The 20,930-nt window shown below is 37.9% G+C and overlaps 1 protein-coding gene across 11 annotated transcripts in view; it reads left to right on the plus strand.

Moving 5' to 3' along the window:
- Window positions 1-20,930, plus strand: part of WDFY3 (WD repeat and FYVE domain containing 3) — a 303,634-nt gene that overhangs the window by 248,622 nt on the left and 34,082 nt on the right. For all 11 annotated transcript variants that reach the window (XM_055297102.2, XM_055297104.2, XM_063611171.1 and 8 more), the window contains 10 exons: window positions 705-873; window positions 3,717-3,880; window positions 6,720-6,868; window positions 8,275-8,395; window positions 9,565-9,650; window positions 11,699-11,779; window positions 15,567-15,621; window positions 15,887-16,006; window positions 19,398-19,515; window positions 20,465-20,571. In XM_055297102.2, the coding sequence (XP_055153077.2) occupies window positions 705-873; window positions 3,717-3,880; window positions 6,720-6,868; window positions 8,275-8,395; window positions 9,565-9,650; window positions 11,699-11,779; window positions 15,567-15,621; window positions 15,887-16,006; window positions 19,398-19,515; window positions 20,465-20,571 (1,170 nt within the window). The remainder of the gene's footprint in view (window positions 1-704; window positions 874-3,716; window positions 3,881-6,719; window positions 6,869-8,274; window positions 8,396-9,564; window positions 9,651-11,698; window positions 11,780-15,566; window positions 15,622-15,886; window positions 16,007-19,397; window positions 19,516-20,464; window positions 20,572-20,930) is intronic.

Raw genomic sequence — 20,930 nt, forward strand, 5'->3', positions numbered from 1 at the left:
CTCATTTAGTTGAGTTACTTATGGATCCTATTCCTTTACACAGCAGACAATGAGAATGAGCAAATTGGAGATAGCAGCTTGCAGTGGCAAGCTAACCAGAGTGTAACCTGGCATAAAACTTCTTGATTCCTTTTTGCGTCAGGACTCTCAGAAGGATCTGAAGAAGGTTTTGGCCATTCTCAGTGAAGCCTGGGAATATAGGAAAGAATAGGCCAGTTGAGTCTGTACCTCCAAGTATTTGAACTACACACTCACACTGATTATTCTGAGTGTGTGGACCTTTAGGCCTGACCTAATTACTTCACTTGGGGTGGAAGCGAAGTTCCAGGCTCCTCACAGACGAGACAGGCTCTTTGCAGCTCGATGCTCTTCAACATTGATCATTCTCTTTACTGGATGGGGAGGTTTTCTCATACACCAAAGAAGACACACTGCACTAACACAGAAACATTTTTTGGCTAGAGATTATTTCAGGAAGAACAGAGCTGCTAATATTATTGTTTTATGTATGTCTTTTAAAAAAATCAATGGAATTTTAAAATAGAGAAACTTAACCCAAAAGTATGGATTTACTGTATATACATACAGTCTATGAAAAGCCCCTTTAAAAAGGTAACACACCTTGACACCATACCTTTCCTCAAGAATATTATGTTTTAATTCTTGGTGAGTTATCGGAGTCATTTTCTTTTGTCATTTCTTAGAAACCTGCTCGATACAGAAGAGCCGTAAGTTATGACAGTAAAGAGTACTACATGCGACTGGCCTCTGGCAATCCCGCCATTGTCCAAGACGCCATTGTGGAGAGTTCAGAAGGCGAAGCTGCTCAGCAAGAACCAGAGCATGGGGAAGACACTATTGCTAAAGTCAAAGGTCAGCCTGCCTTTTTGATTTTGATTAAAAGTGATTTTGGAACATTCTTGTATTTGAATTCATACAAAAATTTGAGCAACTATAAATAGTAGGGCCAACTTTAAAAATATCCATACACGTTTTACCATCTCACCCTTCTTAAAGATTGATTTCTTTATCAGAACTAAAAAGACTTGCTCTGGTTTATTGCCTACAAATGAATGTCACGTGCCCATTGGCTTAATGGTTTTTTAATTGTATTTCTCAGAATCCTCAGTGGCACTTGATATTTAGTTTTTTTAATATACATATGTATTTTTTCATGACACAGCATCAGGAGGTATTGAGAACATGTACCTCGGCACTTGATATTTTAAGTTAAGGGCTTAATAACTAAATAAATATTTATGAAATTAAAATAACTACTAAACCTGTCATTAGTGCATATTAGCCAATAGTAAGGAATAATGGTCTTTCTTCCTATGAGCTGAGAGAGATTATTCCAAATCTAAACTTTAGGAGCTGAGTAGATGATGAATCGGACTACACTATCCATAGACTTTCGGATTCTGTACTTTTACATGTGGTGCCCTCACCCTGAAATGGTTTCTTCTTTTCTGCAGCTTCTCCATTATCCCTACCTTAACACATCCTACTCAGTCTTAAACTCACTGGTCATATATAAAATCATCTTTCTCTAAAGTCTTCTCCAACTCCTCTGTTCACTGATAGTACTTCACTCATGTCTATTATAGCAGTTTCAGTGATTTTTCACTGCTGTATGTTTCCACTTTCTAATTTACGAGTTTTTCTCAAAGACAATTTTTTTTTCTCACTTTATAAATTTTGACACATGACTAGCACAGAATGAGGATTCAATCAGTTCAACTGAGTAAGTAAATCAATCCATTGTTTTAATCTTTTTAAGCCTCTGATTCACCACAAATTCAAGTCTTTGCATATTCTATAAAGCCCTAAAGTGTAAATTAAGATTTTAATTAAAAGTTAGTGTTAAAATTAAAAACTAATGAATTAAAAATGAGTTTTAATGAGTTAGTAAATTAAAAATGAGTTTCAGATTGTTTTAAAAACTGATAGTATGTGACTGTGTCAACAAAAAACACTATTGAGATTGTGATCAGTTTCTCCTGTTGTTATAACATACCTGTTCTCATGTGATGACTATGACTTACTAAACATTTTATAATTGATCCAACATTTTCATAAAATCGCTGAAACTGTTCATAGTTGGACAGAGATAAAAACCTTCTAATTTTGTTAACATTGCACCAGCACAGTTATTGAATTGGGTCCAAAGCTGTTGCTGGATACAAGCCAAGGTATAATCCACAGAGTTTGATAGATTATTTGTGTTTGGGTCATTGGCTTTTAACTTCTCTGGCCTGATTTTCCTAATCTCTAATTGAGCTAAAAGCACAAATATACAGGGTATTATGCTAGACATAGAAATGGAGGTTTTGATTCATTAAGCTCAAAATAATGCAGCTGTAAGCTTTCCCCCTTTGTGGATGTTCTCTGCAGGATTTGATATCTCTTGCTTACTTATTACACTTGTTCAAATATTAAAACAAGGCTTTTCTCAAGGCAAAGCAGAACCTCTGATAAGTAATATTCGAAGGAGAAGACTCAGGCTGACTTGTGCTTTTCCAAAGTGCTTAGGGCAGCTGTAACAGGCAGGTATAGTGTTACTTTGGATAGCACAAAGAATATTAATTTAATCAAAATGTGTGATTTGGCATGCATTTTAAGGACTTCTCATACTTTGGGTCCTCACTGGTTACTATCAACTGATTTTAATTTATCCTACTGTGATTATTAAAAAGTTGTCAAAATGTAGGTAGTAAAATGTTTCCTTAATCTGCAAATTACATTATATGTCCCTGTATTATAAAGAATTCTGTTCTTTCTGACCTGGTATTTTGATCAAATAAATTCATGTATGAAAAGCCATACTGCCACTTGTGAAATGAGGCATGAAATAGTCTTCAAGAGCCCTCCAAGTAGGTGGGATATCTTCTAATCATGTTTATTTTTTACTTTTTTTGAGACAGAGTCTTGCTGTGTCACCCAGGCTGGAGTGCAGTGGCATGATCTCAGCTCACTGCAACCTGTGCCTCCCAGGTTCAAGTGATTCTCCACCTCAGCCTCCTGAGTAGCTGGGACTACAGGCATGCACCACCACACCCAGCTAATTTTTGTATTTTTAGTAGAGGTGGGGTTTTGCTGTGTTGCCCAGGCTAGTCTCAAACTCCTGACCTCAGGTGATCTGCTCATCTTGGCCTCCCAAAGTGCTGGGATTATAGGTGTGAGCTACCGCACCCAGTCATAATCATGTTTATAATTTGCTGTCTTTATTTTTATGACAATAATTGCTTATTGATTCATGGTGTCCCCTTAATGACACCTACCTAAGCTATACCATTCTTACTATTATAGCTTTCTATTATCATTATCACCTGACACTATTGAGAATTTATTATGTATTAAGCATAATGCTGAGCACTTTACATGAATTACCTAATTTAGTCCTCCAACAATCCTCTAAGATAGTGTACTTGTACCACGTTTTTGTTGTTGTTGTTTTAAGACAGTCTTGCTATGTTGCCCACACCTGGCTCTTGTCCCAGTTTTATAGATAAGAAACTAAAGTTCAGAAAGTTGAATAATTTTCCAACGTCATTAACTCCAGAGGACTATGCTCTTAACCACTGAATGTGCTACCTCCCTATACCTTCCAGAATTGTCTCAAATGGGAAATCTATAGAAGGAACTACATGAGACTAAACTGCTTCCCCACAAGGTCCTTACAATGCCACATGGCCCTCTTGGTTATTATACTGTAGGTTTGGTCAAGCCTCCTCTAAAACGCTCCCGATCTGCACCTGATGGAGGAGATGAGGAGAACCAGGAGCAGCTACAAGACCAGATTGCCGAGGGCAGCTCCATAGAAGAGGAGGAGAAAACAGATAATGCTACCTTACTGCGCCTGTTAGAGGAAGGAGAAAAGGTATTGTGCTTCTGAAAAGTAAGGATTGTAAATACTTCAGTAACATATTATTAAGACAAGATGAGTTGATAGGGTAGCTGTGGAAAGTAAATGCATTAGCCTCAGTAATAAAATTTAGCTTTAAGCAGCCTTTTGGGTTCAGTACTCTACTTTTCTCATCTGTAAGGGTTTTCTCATACCCTGAAACATTAAACAGCATAAGATTTCATCAGATACAGTATTAACAACTGGCACCTAATTCTCTTTCTTCCTCTATACCACAGATCTTGCTGTAATTCTCTATTTCAAATCCATGTAGACAGTCTATTCAGCAATCTGGCCTTGTATTTTTTTCTACATCTCCATAATTCCAGTAATAACCTACAAGCGGCTTCAGCCAATCTGGACTGTCACCTCCGGCCTTGGATTATTTAGCCCCTGCTCTCCTTCACTCACAGAAGACATCACCTTCCTGTTTCTTGCTCAACCTCCAATACCCTGCTGACCTCTCTGGTCTCATTCTACTGACTCTGTCTTGTAGCCTGAGCCCCTGCAGCCTGGTACACCTTGGAGTTCATTACACCCACCATGTTGTGTTTTTTTTTTTCCACTCTGCACTTTACTCATTGTGGTTGTCCATGTTGCGTTGCTATAAAGGAATACTTGAGGCTGGATAATTTATAAAGAAAACAGGTTTGTTTGGCTCAACACTTCTACAAGCTGTACAAGCATGGCATCAGCATCTGCTCGGCTTCTGATGAGGCCTTAGAAAGCTTTAACTCATGGCAAAAGATGAAGGGGGAACAGGCTTGTCACATAGTGAGAAAAGGAGCTCTTGTGTGAACTGATAGAGTAAGGACTCATTACCACCAGGACAACACCAAGCCATTCATGAAGGGCCCACCCCCATGACCCAAACACCTCCCATAAGGCCGCACCTCCAACAATGGGGATCACATTTCAACATGAGATGTGGAGGGGACACATATGCAAACTGTGTCACTCATATTGTTTTTTTCTGCCAAAATGCCCCTCTTCCTTCTACGTGCATAACTTTTATCCTAATAAATCCTGTGTGTTATAATCCCATTTATCTGGATGTTTGTAATATTCAAACATAGGAAGCTTTCTTTGACTCTTTTGCTAACTCAGGCTTGGTTGGATACCCTTCCTCTATACTTTCATGATGCCTTATATATATCACTCTGTATTATCATGTCATAATTACTTGTTCCAGTATCTTTCTCTTTTGTCTTAGATTTTGAGCTCCTTATAGGCAAACTGTGTCTTATCCCTATCTCATTGCCTTACACAGGTCCAGTTGCATAATAGACAACCAGTAAACCTTTGAATGAAGGACAGATTGGTTTAATAAACAAGGGAATGAATGACTTGAATGTGTCATGAATATCACCTTTTTAAAGGATGTTCTTTTGCCTATTATATTAGATCTTGGTATAACCTTTGAATTCTTACCATCTAAGAAGTAGTCACTAGAAATTGGAGTATAATCAAAACAGTTCTGTTCAAATGTATGCCTTAATTAATATTGAATGACAATACATTAGAAAAGATCATGTAACTATAAAAGTACACCAGGTATGAAGGAAGCACAAGAGAGGCTTCTAGGGACTGGGGAGCATTCTGTTTCTTGGTCTGGATGCTGGTCACACCAGATTTTTAGCATTTGAAAATTCATCCAGCCATACACTTAGGAAATAAACATTTTGTGTGTGTGTGTATGTGTATGTGTTTATATATAATATATGTATGTATGTATGTGTATATATGCATAAAATATACTGCAATAGAGAAACTTTTAAAGTACATCAGGATTGATCAAATGTAGCAATGAAAATTGACTTAGATATTTTAGAAAACCTATTACAATGCTTTCATTTTTAAAACTTTTAATCTCATGAGTACAGTTTTTACTCTAGTTGCTTTAATAGTGCAGGAAGTGTATTCAAACTGACATTTGTTTGACTCTGATTTGATTGCTGATTTTTGTCTTGACTGATGTTGAACTAAGTTTAAGCAAGAAAAGTTTTTACAAAGAATTAGATACTGCCTTTTGGGAGAAAACAATACTTACTTTGAGAGATTTAGCAACGCTCCTTCCTATGAGGAAAATACAACTTCTGCCAAGCTTGGCTTTTTGCAATAACACTAGTCTCCAGGGAGCAGAATCCAGGTGGGGAATGAATAGAAACAAATTCTACAGTTCCATTTCCAGGGGGTATGATGGGAAAAGAAGGTAAACTGTGTGGGACAGAAAGCAACCAATAATTCCTAACCTGATTATGTACATTATCTCACTTAATTCTCACAACAAGCCAATTAGAAATTTACAAATAAAGACATGGAGGCTCAGAGAAATTAAGAAACTTGACCCAATCTACAAAGTGGCAGAACTGGAAATTTACCCTGAGTTAGCAGGCCCTGCAATTTTCACTCTGTCATCTTGCCTCAAATAGAACACAATCCTATTCTAATCTCCTTACATGTATGCCTCAGTTCCCTTTCCTGCCAAGTTTGCTGTGTCTGTCTCCCTTCATGAGAGCAGGAGCCATATCTAATGTTCTTGACTTTTAGAAGCTAGCGCCTGTGTGCCTGGCCTACATAAAGTACACCCAGAATATTGAGAGAGATGGGATTGGCAGATGAGTGGACGGGTATGAGTGAATTGTTTAGTTTTACTCTAGTCAGATGTAAATCAGACTGTAATCTAAGCTTAATCTTCTCAATATGCTTTAACTCTGATTTAATATGCTTAGCTCTAGGGAGGCCATAGTAGTCTAACAAAAATTGATCTTTACAAAAAACCTATATTAATGAATGTTTGTGGGCTTCTTTATAGATCCAACACATGTACCGCTGTGCTCGAGTCCAGGGCCTAGATACCAGTGAGGGGCTCCTTCTTTTTGGTAAAGAGCATTTTTATGTGATTGATGGATTTACCATGACAGCAACCAGGGAAATAAGAGATATTGAAACCTTACCTCCAAAGTAAGTAAATGAATGAAGAGACACAATGTGTGGTATCTTTAGAAGACAGAAAATATATTTGCATAGTTTTCTTTTTTAATCAAAAAATGGTGTTCTAGGTAATGTTATCTCTCGGTTTGTGTGTATTTGTCATTACATATTCACAAAGATGATATTCAGTTATTTTAAGGTAATAATGAAAATGTTTGGCTTCTTTATCAAGATGAAAACTAAATAACATTTATTTCTGTGCATTCTGAGTTATTTATATTATAATCTATATATTTACAAATGTAATCTGAATTTATAAATTGTCCTTTTAAAAAATATAGCAGATATACAATTGTAGAGAAAATACTCTTTTTTTTTTTTTTTTTTTTTGAGACAGAGTCTCACTCTGTCGCCCAGGCTGGAGTGCAGTGGTGCAGTGGTGCAGTGGCTCGATCTCGGCTCACTGCAAGCTCCGCCTCCCGGGTTCATGCCATTCTCCTGCCGCAGCCTCCCAAGTAGCTGGGACTACAGGTGCCCACCACCATGCCTGGCTAATTTTGTGTATTTTTAGTAGAGACGGGGTTTCACCATGTTAGCCAGGATGGTCTCGATCTCCTGACCTCGTGATCCATCCGCCTAGGCCTCCCAAAGTGCTGGGATTACAGGTGTGAACAATACTCTTAAAAATGAAAGAGCGTCATCAGGTACTCGGAGTACCCTAGAAACAGCGTGACTAAAGCATTAGCAGAGATTTGCTGACTGAGGTGTAGACATCTTCCTTTTCTTCTACCAGTCCTGTGATGAAAGTGATAGTGGAGTAGTGGAAAACTCAAGAGACAGACCAACCTAGAAGAACGATAAGAAGCTTAGGGCTTAGAAGATCAACAGGCTGCTTCTCTTCCTTTAACATTTTCCTAGCACCCTTGAATACAGACATTGTTTCTGTAGTTCATGCCTAGGAGATATTTCAAATAATTACTTTCAACAACAATCAGGGTCACATGAAGTCTTTTGTGGGTCCTTTTTCCATACAAAAATATTTAAAATTGTATGTTGTGACTAATGGTATAAATATAAACATATATTAAAATGTGTTTTTCTACCTAGAAGTTGATTTTTTTTCTGATTTTTAAAAGAAATTAAGACATTTTCTTGGGCCCCAAAGAGCTGAGGCACTGTGCTAACAGTGTCTGGTAGACAACTTCGTCCTGACAGTAATAAGGGGATTTTTAAAATTATATTCATCAAAGGGGGTTCCTTGTATCTCAGGTAGCTAACAAATTCTTCTTTTAAATGTATTTTTTAACTGAAAATTCTGATATATATTATTCCTCCATCCTATTTATGTGCTTAAAATTAGCACACCCTTTGTGGAACAGTGAGTTTATCCCTTGCTGTGTTTTTGTTTATTTGCTTTTTCTCTTGGCTGCCTGTAGTATGCATGAGCCTATTATCCCTAGAGGAGCCAGGCAAGGCCCTAGTCAACTCAAGAGAACATGCAGCATTTTTGCATATGAAGATATCAAGGAAGTTCATAAAAGAAGATATCTCCTGCAGGTGAGTCAATTTAGTAGTACTGTTTTATCCAGTTTCTTTATTCTGAAAATGTATTATTTTAAAATTGATATGTGCCATGGAAACCCTCAATAGGATCTGCATTTTTTTTTTTTTTTTTTTTTTTTTGAGATGGAGTCTTGCTCTGTCACCCAGGCTGGACTGCAGTGGCACGATCTAGGCTCACTGCATGCTCCACCTTCCTGGTTCACACCATTCTCCTGCCTCAGCCTCCTGAGTAGCTGGGACTAGAGGCGCCTGCCACCATGCCTAGCTAATTTTTTTGTGTTTTTTAGTAGAGACGGAGTTTCACCATGTTAGCCAGGATGGTCTCAATCTCCTGACCTCGTGATCCACCTGCCTTGGCCTCCCAAAGTGCTGGGATTACAGGCGTGAGCCACCGTGGCGGGCCAGGATCTGCATTTAGAATAATCCTTAGATTTGGTTATAGACAGACTCAGGTCACATGGATGCCTGATTTTGTATAATGCATTTCTCTTGTTTAAACACAGCCTAAAATTTGGGTAATTATCTTTGCTATCCATTTTTCCCTGTAGCTATCCAAATCATTTTGGTTTTCTTCTAATATAAAAATTACATCCTTACTATAATTTTATAAAATTATAATTATAAAATTTTAATTACTTTTTTATTCTGTTATTAAAGACTTTAGAAATAAATTGAGCAGAATAAGAAATATCTGTTTATTGTATAGTTTAATCTGCAGGGAATTCATGACTCTAAAAGTGTCAGCAAATTAACTTCTTTTTTTTTTTTTTCTGAGACGGAGTCTCGCTCTGTCACCCAGGCTGGAGTGCAGTGGCGCGATCTTGGCTCACTGCAAGCTCCGCCTCCCATGATCACGCCATTCTCCTGCCTCAGCCTCCCAAATAGCTGGGACTACAGGTGCCCGCCACCAAGCCCGGCTAATTTTTTGTATTTTTTAGTAGAGACGGGATTTCACCATGTTAGCCAGTATGGTCTCGATCTCCTGACCTTGTGATCCACCCGCCTCGGCCTCCCAAAGTGCTGGGATTACAGGCGTGAGCCACCGTGCCCAGCCGCAAATTAACTTCTTGAACATTGTAGAAATTTATAGTGGAAAAGTTAATATATAATTTTATTTGTGAACTTCTGTTTTTTCTTAACGTTTTTCTCTCTGATCATTTCAGCCTATTGCTGTGGAAGTTTTCTCTGGAGATGGACGGAATTACCTCCTTGCTTTTCAGAAAGGAATTAGAAACAAAGTCTATCAAAGGTCTTGTTTATTGGGAACACTTTGTATACTATTATGGGAAGATATGGGAAGGGGAATCTTTTCTCAGTTTTGCTAGTTTTTAAAAATCTAAATCAATGAGCCAACATCTTTGAAGAAAATAATTTGTATTATTTTTGCCAGCCTCTTGAAACAGTTATTCTTCTAACTTTTAAAATGATGCAATTCTATTGTGACATACCATTATTCCTCCTGGTAACTTATAGTAGAGATCATCAAAAACTACTTTTATCACTAAGTCCTGTGTCTCTAAATACAAAGGATGATGAAACTGGAGCTTTAAAAATAAAACTTTAGTTTCTTTTTTTTCTTTTTTTTTTTTGAGAGGGAGTCTCGTTCTGTCGCCCAGGCTAGAGTACAGTGGCGTGATCTCGGCTCACTGCAAACTCTGCCTCCTGGGTTCACGCCATTCTCCTGTCTCAGCCTCCCGAGTAGCTGGAACTACAGGCACCCACCACCATGCCTGGCTTATTTTTTGTATTTTTAGTAGAGACGGAGTTTCACCGTGTTAGCCAGGATGGTCTTGATCTCCTGACCTTGTGATCCGCCCGCCTCAGCCTCCCAAAGTGCTGGGATTACAGGCGTGAGCCACCCACTGTGCCCAGCCAAAAATAAAACTTTAGTTTCAAAATAGGCTTTCTTAGTATTTACCAAAATGAAGCCAATGCAGTTTCTTGCTATTGAATGCAAGGACTGAGTAAATTTAATTTACGTGGGACTTTTCTCTGGCCATGGAAGGGATGTTGGATACCTTCATCCTTGAAAAAGTAGTATAGCTAAATAAAGCAGTTAATCTAATCTAAGCATATTTTTATCTTTAATAAACTATATTTAAAATTTACCTTTTAAGTGAAAAACAGGCCAAGCTGTGCAATGGCTCACGCTCATACTCTTAGCACTTTGGGAGGCCAAGGAGGGAGGATCACTTTGGTCTAGGAGTTCAAGACCAGCCTGGGGAACATAGTGAGACCCTGTCTCCATAAAAAATAAAATAATTAGCCGGGCATGGTGGCGCATGCCTGTAATGGGAGGTTGAGGCGGGAGGATTGCTTAAGCCCGGGAGGTCAAGGTTATAGTAAGCCACGATCACACCACTGCACTCTAGCCTGAGTGAGCAAGGCAGTTTCAAAAAAAGGTAATAATTTTTTTTTTTTTTGTAGACAAAGTCTTGCTCTGTCACCAGGCTGGAGTGCAATGGCGCAATCTCAGCGCACTGCAACCTCCGCCTCCCGGGTTCAAACAATTTTCCTGCCTCAGCCTCCCAAGTAGCTTGGATTTCAAGGCGCACCACCACACCCAGCTAATTTTTGTATTTTTAGTAGAGATGGAGTTTCACCATGTTGGCCAGGATGGTCTCGATCTCCTGACCTCATGATCTGCCCGCCTTGGCCTCCCAAAGTGTTGAGATTACAGGCGTGAGCCACCACACACAGCCTATAAATTTTTTAAAAAAGGAAAAACAACACACATCTCTGGTGCTTAAAGATAATTCTCTTGAATGTGTGAATAATAAGGCTATTCTGAATTAACCACGTAGATGAGAGGCATTCTCTTGTTCTTTGAAGGGTGATATAGATCCTGGCAATCCCTCCATTATAGAAAATTTTATATTTCAGATTATTTCCATGAGGAATAACTAAACCATCCAACATTGCTTCTCATTGCAGTACAGTAATATTACCTGTGAGCACCTGGGAAATGAGGGTGGTTCTTCAAATAAAGGGCTTGTGGATGTTGATTGGTAACCCAAAACTCCTTTCACATATGGGAAGAGCTAAGTAAAGTGATTGAGATTCACTTTTACTTATCTGATTTTTTAATTTCTAAAGGTGCTATTGTTTTCAGTGCTAAGAAATTATTTCCTATTCAGAGAAGTCCAAAATTTATGTATTCCTTTTGCCTGCCATTTAGTGGGTTGTGGGAGGGTAGACGCAACTATGAAAATCTAAATGAATCATCCTTTCTTAGGCTTCCCATTAGATCGTGACTGAGACTTCACTTGCAATTTTATGCTATTTTAAATTTTTCAGGTTTTTGGCTGTAGTGCCATCTCTAACGGACAGTTCAGAATCTGTATCTGGGCAACGACCAAACACGAGTGTGGAGCAGGGGTAGGTGGTTTGTTCCTTGCATATTACAGTTTAATAGTGAAGTTGGGATGATTCATATCTGGACAGTATTATTTAACATTTTAGATGAGTGTTTTTCCCCTGGTGGTTGCAAATTTTTTTTAAAATACTGAAAACTAAAGGAAGAAAAAAAAAAGGTATGCATAATCACTATGTCAAATCACTGCTTACATTTTGATCAATTCCCTTCTGTTCTTTAAAGCATGAGTATTGCTGTGTGCATAATTGAGTTTATACTCTAAATGCTGCTTCTTCTATTCAGTGTTATATTTAAATATTCCCTCTCATCTTTAAAAACTATTCAGAAACATAACTATCATTTGCTATCTATTCATCACATATATATAAAACATCATGTAATTTTTGGATATTTCATCTTTATCAGGTTTTTGCTTTATTATTATTATTATTATTATTATTATTATTATTATGAGATGGAGTCTCGCTCTGTCAACCAGGCTAGAGTGCAATGGCACGTCTTGGCTCACTGCAACCTCCTGGGTTCATGCGATTCTCCTGCCTCAGCCTCCCGAGTAGCTGGGATTACAGGTGCCTGCCACCACACCTGGATAATTTTTGTATTTTTAGTAGAGACAGGGTTTTGCCACGTTGGTCAGGCTGGTCTCAAACTACTGATCTCAGGTGATCTGCCCACCTCGGCCTCCCAAAGTGCTGGGATTACAGGCGTGAGCCACTGCACCTGGCATTTATCAGGTTTTCTTATCATAAGACTGGAAATGTGATTCTTCCTTTTTTTTTTAATTTTTTTCTTTTGAGACAGAGTTTCCCTCTGTCACCCAGGCTGGAGTGCAATGGCGTGATCTTGGCTCACTGCAACCTCTGCCTCCTGGGCTCAAGCGATTCTCAGCATCAGGCTGAGCACTTCTCAGCCTGATTCAAGCCTCAGCCTCCCGAGTAGCTGGGATTACAAGCATGTGCTACCATGCCTGTCTAATTTTTGTATTTTTAGTAGAGAAGGAGTTTCTCCATGTTGGCCTGGGTGGTCTCAAACTTCTGGCCTCAAGTGATCCACCCATCTTGGCCCCTCAAAGCGCTGGGATTACAGGCATGAGTCACCACGCCCGGCTATGATTCTTCACTATTTTATTGTAGTAGAGTCCCCTTAATAAAACAAAGAGTAGGAATTTTAAGGCTCTCAATACACAAAACCAGCTTGATATTCATAAAAACTATTCAAGTTTATATTGTACTATTAGTGGATAAGTTTGTCTCAATAGATACTTGCTAACTTTGTATATTATTATTATTATTATTATTTTTTGAGACGGAGTCTTACACTGTTGCCCAGGCTGGAGTGCAGTGGCATGATCTCAGTTCACTGCAGCCTCCACCTCCAAGGTTCAAGTGATTTTTCTGCCTCAGTCTCCCGAGTAGCTGGGACTACAGGTGCGTGCCACCACACCTGGCTAATTTTTGTATTTTTAGTAGTGATGGGATTTCACCATATTGGCCAGGCTGCTCTCAAACTCCTGACCTCGCGATCCGCCTGCCTCAGCCTCCCAAAGTGCTGGAATTACAAGCATGAGCCCCTGTGCCTGGCCTGTATATTAATTTTTTTATTTTATTGATTTTATAAAATGTTTTCTCATTTTTTAAATGTATGTTTCTTTGATTATTAGTAAACATGAGCTCTGTATATGTTTATTAACCATTTAAAATCACTTTTGTAAATTGTCCGTATCTTTTACCTATTTTTCCTTTGAGATCTTATCAATTTGTATAGGGTTTTTTTACCGTACGATATTACTCCTTTGCTTGTCATATTTGTTGCAGATTTCCCAGTTTTCCTCTAAGTTTTGCTTTTTGACATTTACATTTAAACTTCTGTTTTTATGTATTCTGACCTATCATTGATTCCTTTATGCTTCTTACAGCTGTGCTTCATCTTACCGAGGCCTTCTAGATAACATAGCCATTTCAAGAATCTATAGACCCAGTTCCATTTATATCACTCAGTGACTGGTAGCCCTTTATAATCAACTGGAAAGAAGCAGTGCTTTGGGGCTGTCAATTAATTATTAGAGCATGCAAGAAAATGACTTTTACAAGTTCTAGAGATTCTGTAATTTGTAAATAAATTTGATTCCAGTCTGTGTGCATCTAAATACTTTGTGTATTTCTCTTTTAAGTTTTGTTTTTATTTTTCTATAGCCAAGCCTTAACAAATACAATGCTAAATATATGCTTTTGTTAACCCCAGAAACATGTTCTGCTCCTAATCATTTGTGTTGTTGTTAACATAAATACAGGAAGTGAAAGATTTCCTTAAAAACATAATGAGCCTTTTTTCTGCTTGTAAGCGAATTGCTACTGCTTCCTAGATAATCTTAAACTTGCTATTTCTTTGTTCTTGCTACTGCCTGTGCTGAGTTGGCAGTTCTTAAAGAACTTTTAAGAGCTCAGAGGCAAGAAACAGAAATTCATTTCCAATTTAATGTTCCATTTCAGTTACCCTCTTTCTTACGATGTTGAAGAGTGATCATGGCTATTTTTCCGAAGAGAGTATCTTGTACATTCAATTTGCCTGATGGAAAGACTATCTCAAAGTGGAAAATAGTACCATCGAGCTGGATGTGTTTAGGATCTAAGGTTTACAAATGTATTAATTTCCTTTCAGAAAAGAAAATATATGAATACTTTCTCCTGGTTCCATGACCAATTATTAATTATCAATATTATAAAGCTGATAAACCTTAAATAGGATTTTATAACATTTTAAGGAAGTCTGCTGTCCCCAAAAAAGTAATGTTTAAATTTTAAATGACCTGGACAGCAATGACTTTCCTGTTACACAATATTCATATTTTCATTCACTTATTTAATGCATTATATACCTACTATGTACAGAATATTATATAATATTTCAATTATTCTAATTAAGTATGCTTGGATCTGTTTACCTAGTGATTATAGTAAAAATAAGAAAGTTAGACTATGGTTAGAGTATGGCTCATGCCTGAAGTCCTAATCATTTGGGAGGCCGAGTTAGGAGGATCGTTTGAGGCCAGGATCTTGAGACCAACCTGGGCAACATACCAAGACCCCATCTCTACAAAAAATAAATTATAAAATAGTTTTAAAAAGAAGGCCCACGCACTGTGGCTTATGCCTGTAATCCTAGCACTTTGGGAGGCCGAGGTGGGAGGATCACCTGAGGTCAGGAGTTCGAGACCTGGCCAACATGGTGAAACCATGCCTCTACTAAAAATACAAAAATTAGCTGGGCGTGGTGGCGAGTGCGTGTAATCCCAGCTACCCAGGAGGCTGAGGCCAGAGAATCACTAGAACCCAGGAGGCAGAGGCTACAGTGAGCCGAGACTGTTCCACTGCAATCCAGCCTGGGTGACAGAGTGAGACTCCGTCTCAAAAAAAAACAGAAAGTTGAACTAGATCAGTGTTCTTCCAAATCTTTTGAATATGACCTAGAGTAAAAAATACATATTACATTCATCCCAAGACACATAAATGGAGTTATAAATACTCAACTCAAACAAAATTCACAAAAAAATACTTTTTCTTACTATATGTGATGCCTTCTGATGTCCTCTGTTTTCTTCAGTTCAGTTCTGTGTTACTTCATATTTCAAAATGCTAATCACAACCCACTAAACTGATTTTATGACCCATTAATAGATCCTCCATAGTTTGAAAAATTCCTGGACCAGGTGACTTAAATTTTTCAACTTTATGATTTTTCAGATTTAAAATTTTATTGCTTGTAATTTATTGTATTATGTATTGCTTTTAGATCTGGGTTGCTTAGCACTTTGGTCGGAGAGAAGTCTGTGACTCAGAGATGGGAGGTAAGTTTAATGAATATATGAGCTTCCTTAGAAGTTTGTAGTTAGAGTAGAAGTCATACAGTTAAAAGCACTTTAATTATCCATAAAATATATACCATAGAGAAAATGTTTTATTTTCATTCTTGTTAGAAGAAAAAAAGTATTTCATTGTTCTGAAATCTGTTAAAAAGAAACTGTCCTTTTACATCATTTTGCATATAAAATTTTAAAAGCTGAACATAGTGGAAATAAGATTGCTCAAAAATGAATATTTATCTTTTTCCAGAGAGGTGAAATCAGCAACTTCCAATATTTGATGCATTTGAACACTTTGGCTGGCAGATCATATAATGATCTCATGCAGTATCCTGTCTTCCCCTGGATCCTTGCAGATTACGACTCAGAGGTAAATCTTAAGTCATTTTGCTTAAGTAGAACACGTTTTCAAAAATAATTTTAAAATACAACAATTGAAGCGGGGTGCAGTGGCTCATGCCTAAAATCCCAGCACTTTGGGAGGCTAAGAGAGGTGAATCACTTGAGCCCAGGATTTCGAGACCAGCCAGAGAAACATGGCGAAACCCTGTCTCCACTGAAATCACAGAAATTAGCCAGGTGTGGTGCCAGACCCCAGTTGCACCACCTACTCAGGAGGCTGAGGTGGGAGGATTGCTTTAGCCCAGGAGGTGGAGGCTCCAGTGAGCCAAGATCGCGCCACTGCCTTCCAGACTGGGTGAGCGACCAAGCAAGACTCTGTCTCCGAAAAGAAAAAAAAAAAAATTACAGTTGCCTAAATGTTTTATTTGGTTTGTAGTTTAATGTTCTCAATAGGCAAAGGCACTTAATTCAAATAGATGAGAAGCATTTAGCACAGACATGTAAAAAGTTTGGATAATTGACCCACTTACTGAGTACTGGCCATTAATTCATAATATCTATTCAGTTTCTTTAAGTGCGGATTAATTTGCATCTATTGGTGGACGTCAGAATCCATCTGCGTAGTTTGAAGTGTTTGTTAGGAAAACACAAAGTAACTCTTCTACAAAATATTCCTGCCATATAAGGGAAATTTTTTATACTATTCCAAGAAGCCTTGGTAGAAGATTTCCAACAATTCAACATGTACATGGCTGAAGTCTCAAAATCAAGAACAAATAGATGCATATGAATATTTTGATTCCCCTCTTCCTTTGCCTCCTGTCTGATAGACGTCTGATTAGTTCAGAAATGAACCATAACAGGCAAAACAAAAGACACTTAGCCCTAGGTAAACAAACAAAAAGATTGTTTTTAAAATTCAGAAATTCATTGAACCTTCTTATTCACTAGAATCATGGCTGCTTATCCTTTCAGAAATTTTAGACATCAACATATTAAGGAGAAAGATAAAGCTTCTATCCTCAGAAAATTTTGGTCTAATGAAAGAATGAAAGGAAATCCACCCTATATGCATGGGTGTACGTAGTGCATTTGATATGTGAATCTGTATATTTGCTTGTATAGTTAATTTGCATACCTAATGCACAATAAATAAATAATAAAAGGAAAAGAAGAGATCAGGAGTAAAGATAGATAAATGAAAATATTTTTTCTTTAAGTCAATCAAGGAAAGTTAGAAAATGTAGATTTTTTTAAAGAGACAAGAAGTCCAAAAGAAATGTGGTTTTCTGAGAAGGGAGTGGAGTACTTTGTCAACTCATATTTGAATATGTATCTCACGGGAACATGGCAGGTCCCATTACTGAACCTTCAATTCTCTACCTCATTGTCCTGATGCATTTCTGACCCTCACTGTATATTCCCCATCTCAGGAAACGGCACCATCATCCATGCTGTCTTACAGGCTGGAAATTATACTTTTCCTACTGTCCATGTCTGCTCAGTGGCCAAGGCATGTCTACCTTTGTCTCCATCAGTGTACCTAGTGTCTTGTTTCAGGCCCTCCACATCTTTTATTGGACCATTGCAGCAGTCTCCTAACTGGGCTTAATGCTCTAGTCTCTCCTTCCTTCAGTGTGCCCTCTACACTGCAGCCGGTTTCAGGAACACTAATTGAGTCATCCCCCTGTTTAAAATCATTCAGTGACCAGGTGCTGTGGCTCACACCTGTAACCCCAGAACTTTGGGAGGCCGAGGAGGGCAGATTGCTTGAGTCCAGGAGTTCAAGACCAGCCTGGGCAACATGGCAAACCCCATCTCTTCAAAAAATTAGCCAAGCATGGTGGCATGCATCTGTAGTCCCAGCTACTTAGGAGGCTGAAATGGGAGGATCACTTGAGCTGGTGAGGTGGAGATTGTTGTGAGCTGCGAGTGTGCCACTGTACTCCAGCCTGGGCAACAGAGCAAGAAGCTGTCTCAAAAAAAAATAAAATAATGAAGTAAAAATAAATAAATAATAAAATTATTCAGTGAATCACCATCATAATTTGGGAGAGAGTTGAAAAACCTCACTATAGCAACCTTTTCAGTGTAGCCCCTGTGTATATATTCCTCATGTACTCCCAGAACTGCTATCATGGAGCACCCCAGTTCCTTCTCCTGTAATTTAGTGGCTTTTCACATACAGCCTGACCTGCCTGGTGCCCATCGTGCATTTCTTCTCTCCACCAACTAACTCAACTGACCAGCTCCACTTCATCCTTCAGGAGGCACTCAAGTACCAGCCCTGTGATGGGGACCCTTCTGTTCTTTTTCTCCTCTGCCTTCTATTCCCACACTGCCCTATAGCTGTATAACATGGTACCTATGTTGGGGTTTTTTTTTTCACCATTTTAATCAGGGAGCTTTCTTTTACAGCATTGTCCTGCTATTCATTTGACCCTACTCAATTGTAGGATCAAGGTCCTTGAGCACATAATCCATTTTATGTCTCTCTCAACTCTCAGCCCATAGGATGACACCTGGTACTTTGTACATACTTTAACATTTGTTGAATTAACCAGAAAATATAAACAAGGTACTTTACTATAAACTTTGAGATAACAAATATGCTAACTTGACTTACATTCATAAATGTAGATCAGTTTCTCCTGCCCAAGATTTTTAAAAATAAAAGTTTGGCAAAATTGGTTATTCATGATGTCCTATAAAAAGGACACAAATATGCCACAGGCACATATTTCAAATTTCCACTTTTAAAATCCTCAGGGAGTAAATTTTAGTTTCCTTTTAAATATATGAATTAGGTCAACTCATCAACTTTTAAAGTAATCTCTGGTAAACTAGAAGAATCCATCTCATTGGGAAGTTACTTGATCTGGTGTGATGTTATCTTTTAGAGGTGAAAGAATTACTGAGTGTTCTAGTTTATATCACTTCCAGATCACCTCTGAGAAGAAAATGCTCAGAAGTAACGGAGGGAGACAGGGTGGGGGTGGAGGGAGGGAGGACACAAGGGAGATCTGATCCTCCAATTATGTGAGTGATGAGGTTATCGATGAATTGGAGCTATTGTGTCCACAGTCTCCTGCTGGGTCCTTGCCAAGACTTGGAAGCATTTTCCCTCTTAATCCTCATCCCCTAAACCTGGATCCTGATCGGCTTCTTCTGTGAAACATGTAATTTCCAAAGCACTTGTCTTCCAACTGAATTGGTTAACAAACTCCCATGTGCCTGTCTATAAAGTGTGTATAAACAGTACGTACATAGCATTATTTTGGAGTCCAGTTATACCAGCTTGACCCCACAGATACTAGTGCGTTTATAAATCATCATCGTCCACTACAGCCACTGTATCTACATTAGTGAGGCTAGATAGTGTATAGTAACTTGGAATTGAGTTACATTTTGTATTTTAGGAGGTGGATCTTACTAATCCCAAGACGTTTAGAAACCTGGCTAAGCCAATGGGAGCACAAACAGATGAACGATTAGCTCAGTATAAGAAGCGGTATAAAGACTGGGAGGATCCTAATGGTAAGGAACTTTTTCTGTCATTGGACTTTGTACCCAAGTTTCAAAAGTAAGTCATTATGTAGCGGTCTGACATTCTTACGTCCTCCTTCAAATTGCTTATATATCAAATCTATATATATTATATGTCCACACATATATGCAGATTATTATAGCAGAGGAATCAGGTTTGCATGTCAACTTATGGCCATGCTTAGAAGGCATTTTAAATAGTTTATCAGAGCATTGGTGGAAAACTAAGTATTCCTGCTTTGCATAGGGCAGAAATTTCCCATCATAATCTGCCTCTGTCTCTAATCATGTTTAATTCAGGAACCATACTTGAATTTATTGTCCCTCCTTAATTTTATTGAGGCAATTTTTGGAACCCTTTTGCATTTAAAAAAAATTACTATACTCTAAAACTTTATAGTTTACTTGTTATTTATTATGTTTAATGTTTATTGTGTTTCTCCCTCAAAAAGGCAAAACAAAGGAGAAAGAAAGCCTAAGCTTGTAGCCCTATGTGAGCTCTTCCCCGCCCCCCCACTCTGCCAAGGAGAATATGCAGTAAAAATATATAAAAGTGCTTAATATTCATAAACAATGATTTAGAGAAATATATAATTGCAAAGCCAGAACCTAATAAAAACTATAAGTCAATATCCTGCTTTAGTGGAAGATGGTCTACTATTAAGGGTTAACTATTATAGTAAGCCTCAAAACATGAAATTGGTAGACATACTAAGTTTGTGGGAATAGGCCATTGGACTATACTTAATCTGGACTACTTACTGTCAAATGTAGAAGAGAGGGATAGTGGTGTCATGAAGTTTTCCTGCTGCAAATGCCAGTACTAATTGCATTTAGTGTCACAGTTATCACATAGGCTAGCATTTTCAAATGTAAATACCAATTTTATTTTTCATATTTCTTCTTTTGATTTCAATTGTGCTTTAATTTTCTTAAACAGGAGAAACTCCTGCATACCACTATGGGACCCACTATTCATCTGCAATGATTGTGGCCTCATACCTTGTAAGGATGGAGCCTTTCACACAGATATTCTTAAGGCTACAGGTAAAGCTTTAAATTTGGGGTTTTTCTATTTTATACAAGCCTACTTCTATCTAAAATGTCACCTTTTAAAACATTATCTTCTATTATAAGAAGCTCTGCGAAATTTTAGTGACAAAGTAGTTACATAACTAAAGTAGAATTTTGCTGGACCAAAATTGATTAATGAACTAGAATTCGCTTAGAACAAGTAAGTGCCAGCAACCTTTAATCAAATACATAAGTAGCATACATTTTTCAACCAGCCCTAACTGGTTGAATTAAACAATTTTTATTTTACAAAAACATGGTATATTCCAGCTCATTCTCTGTTTCCTCGATTATAATTGCTTTTCTGTACATTCTCATTCATTTATTCAGCA

The sequence above is a fragment of the Symphalangus syndactylus genome, chromosome 10, assembly GCF_028878055.3.
Source record: "Symphalangus syndactylus isolate Jambi chromosome 10, NHGRI_mSymSyn1-v2.1_pri, whole genome shotgun sequence".
Classification (NCBI taxonomy): Eukaryota; Metazoa; Chordata; class Mammalia; order Primates; family Hylobatidae; genus Symphalangus; species Symphalangus syndactylus.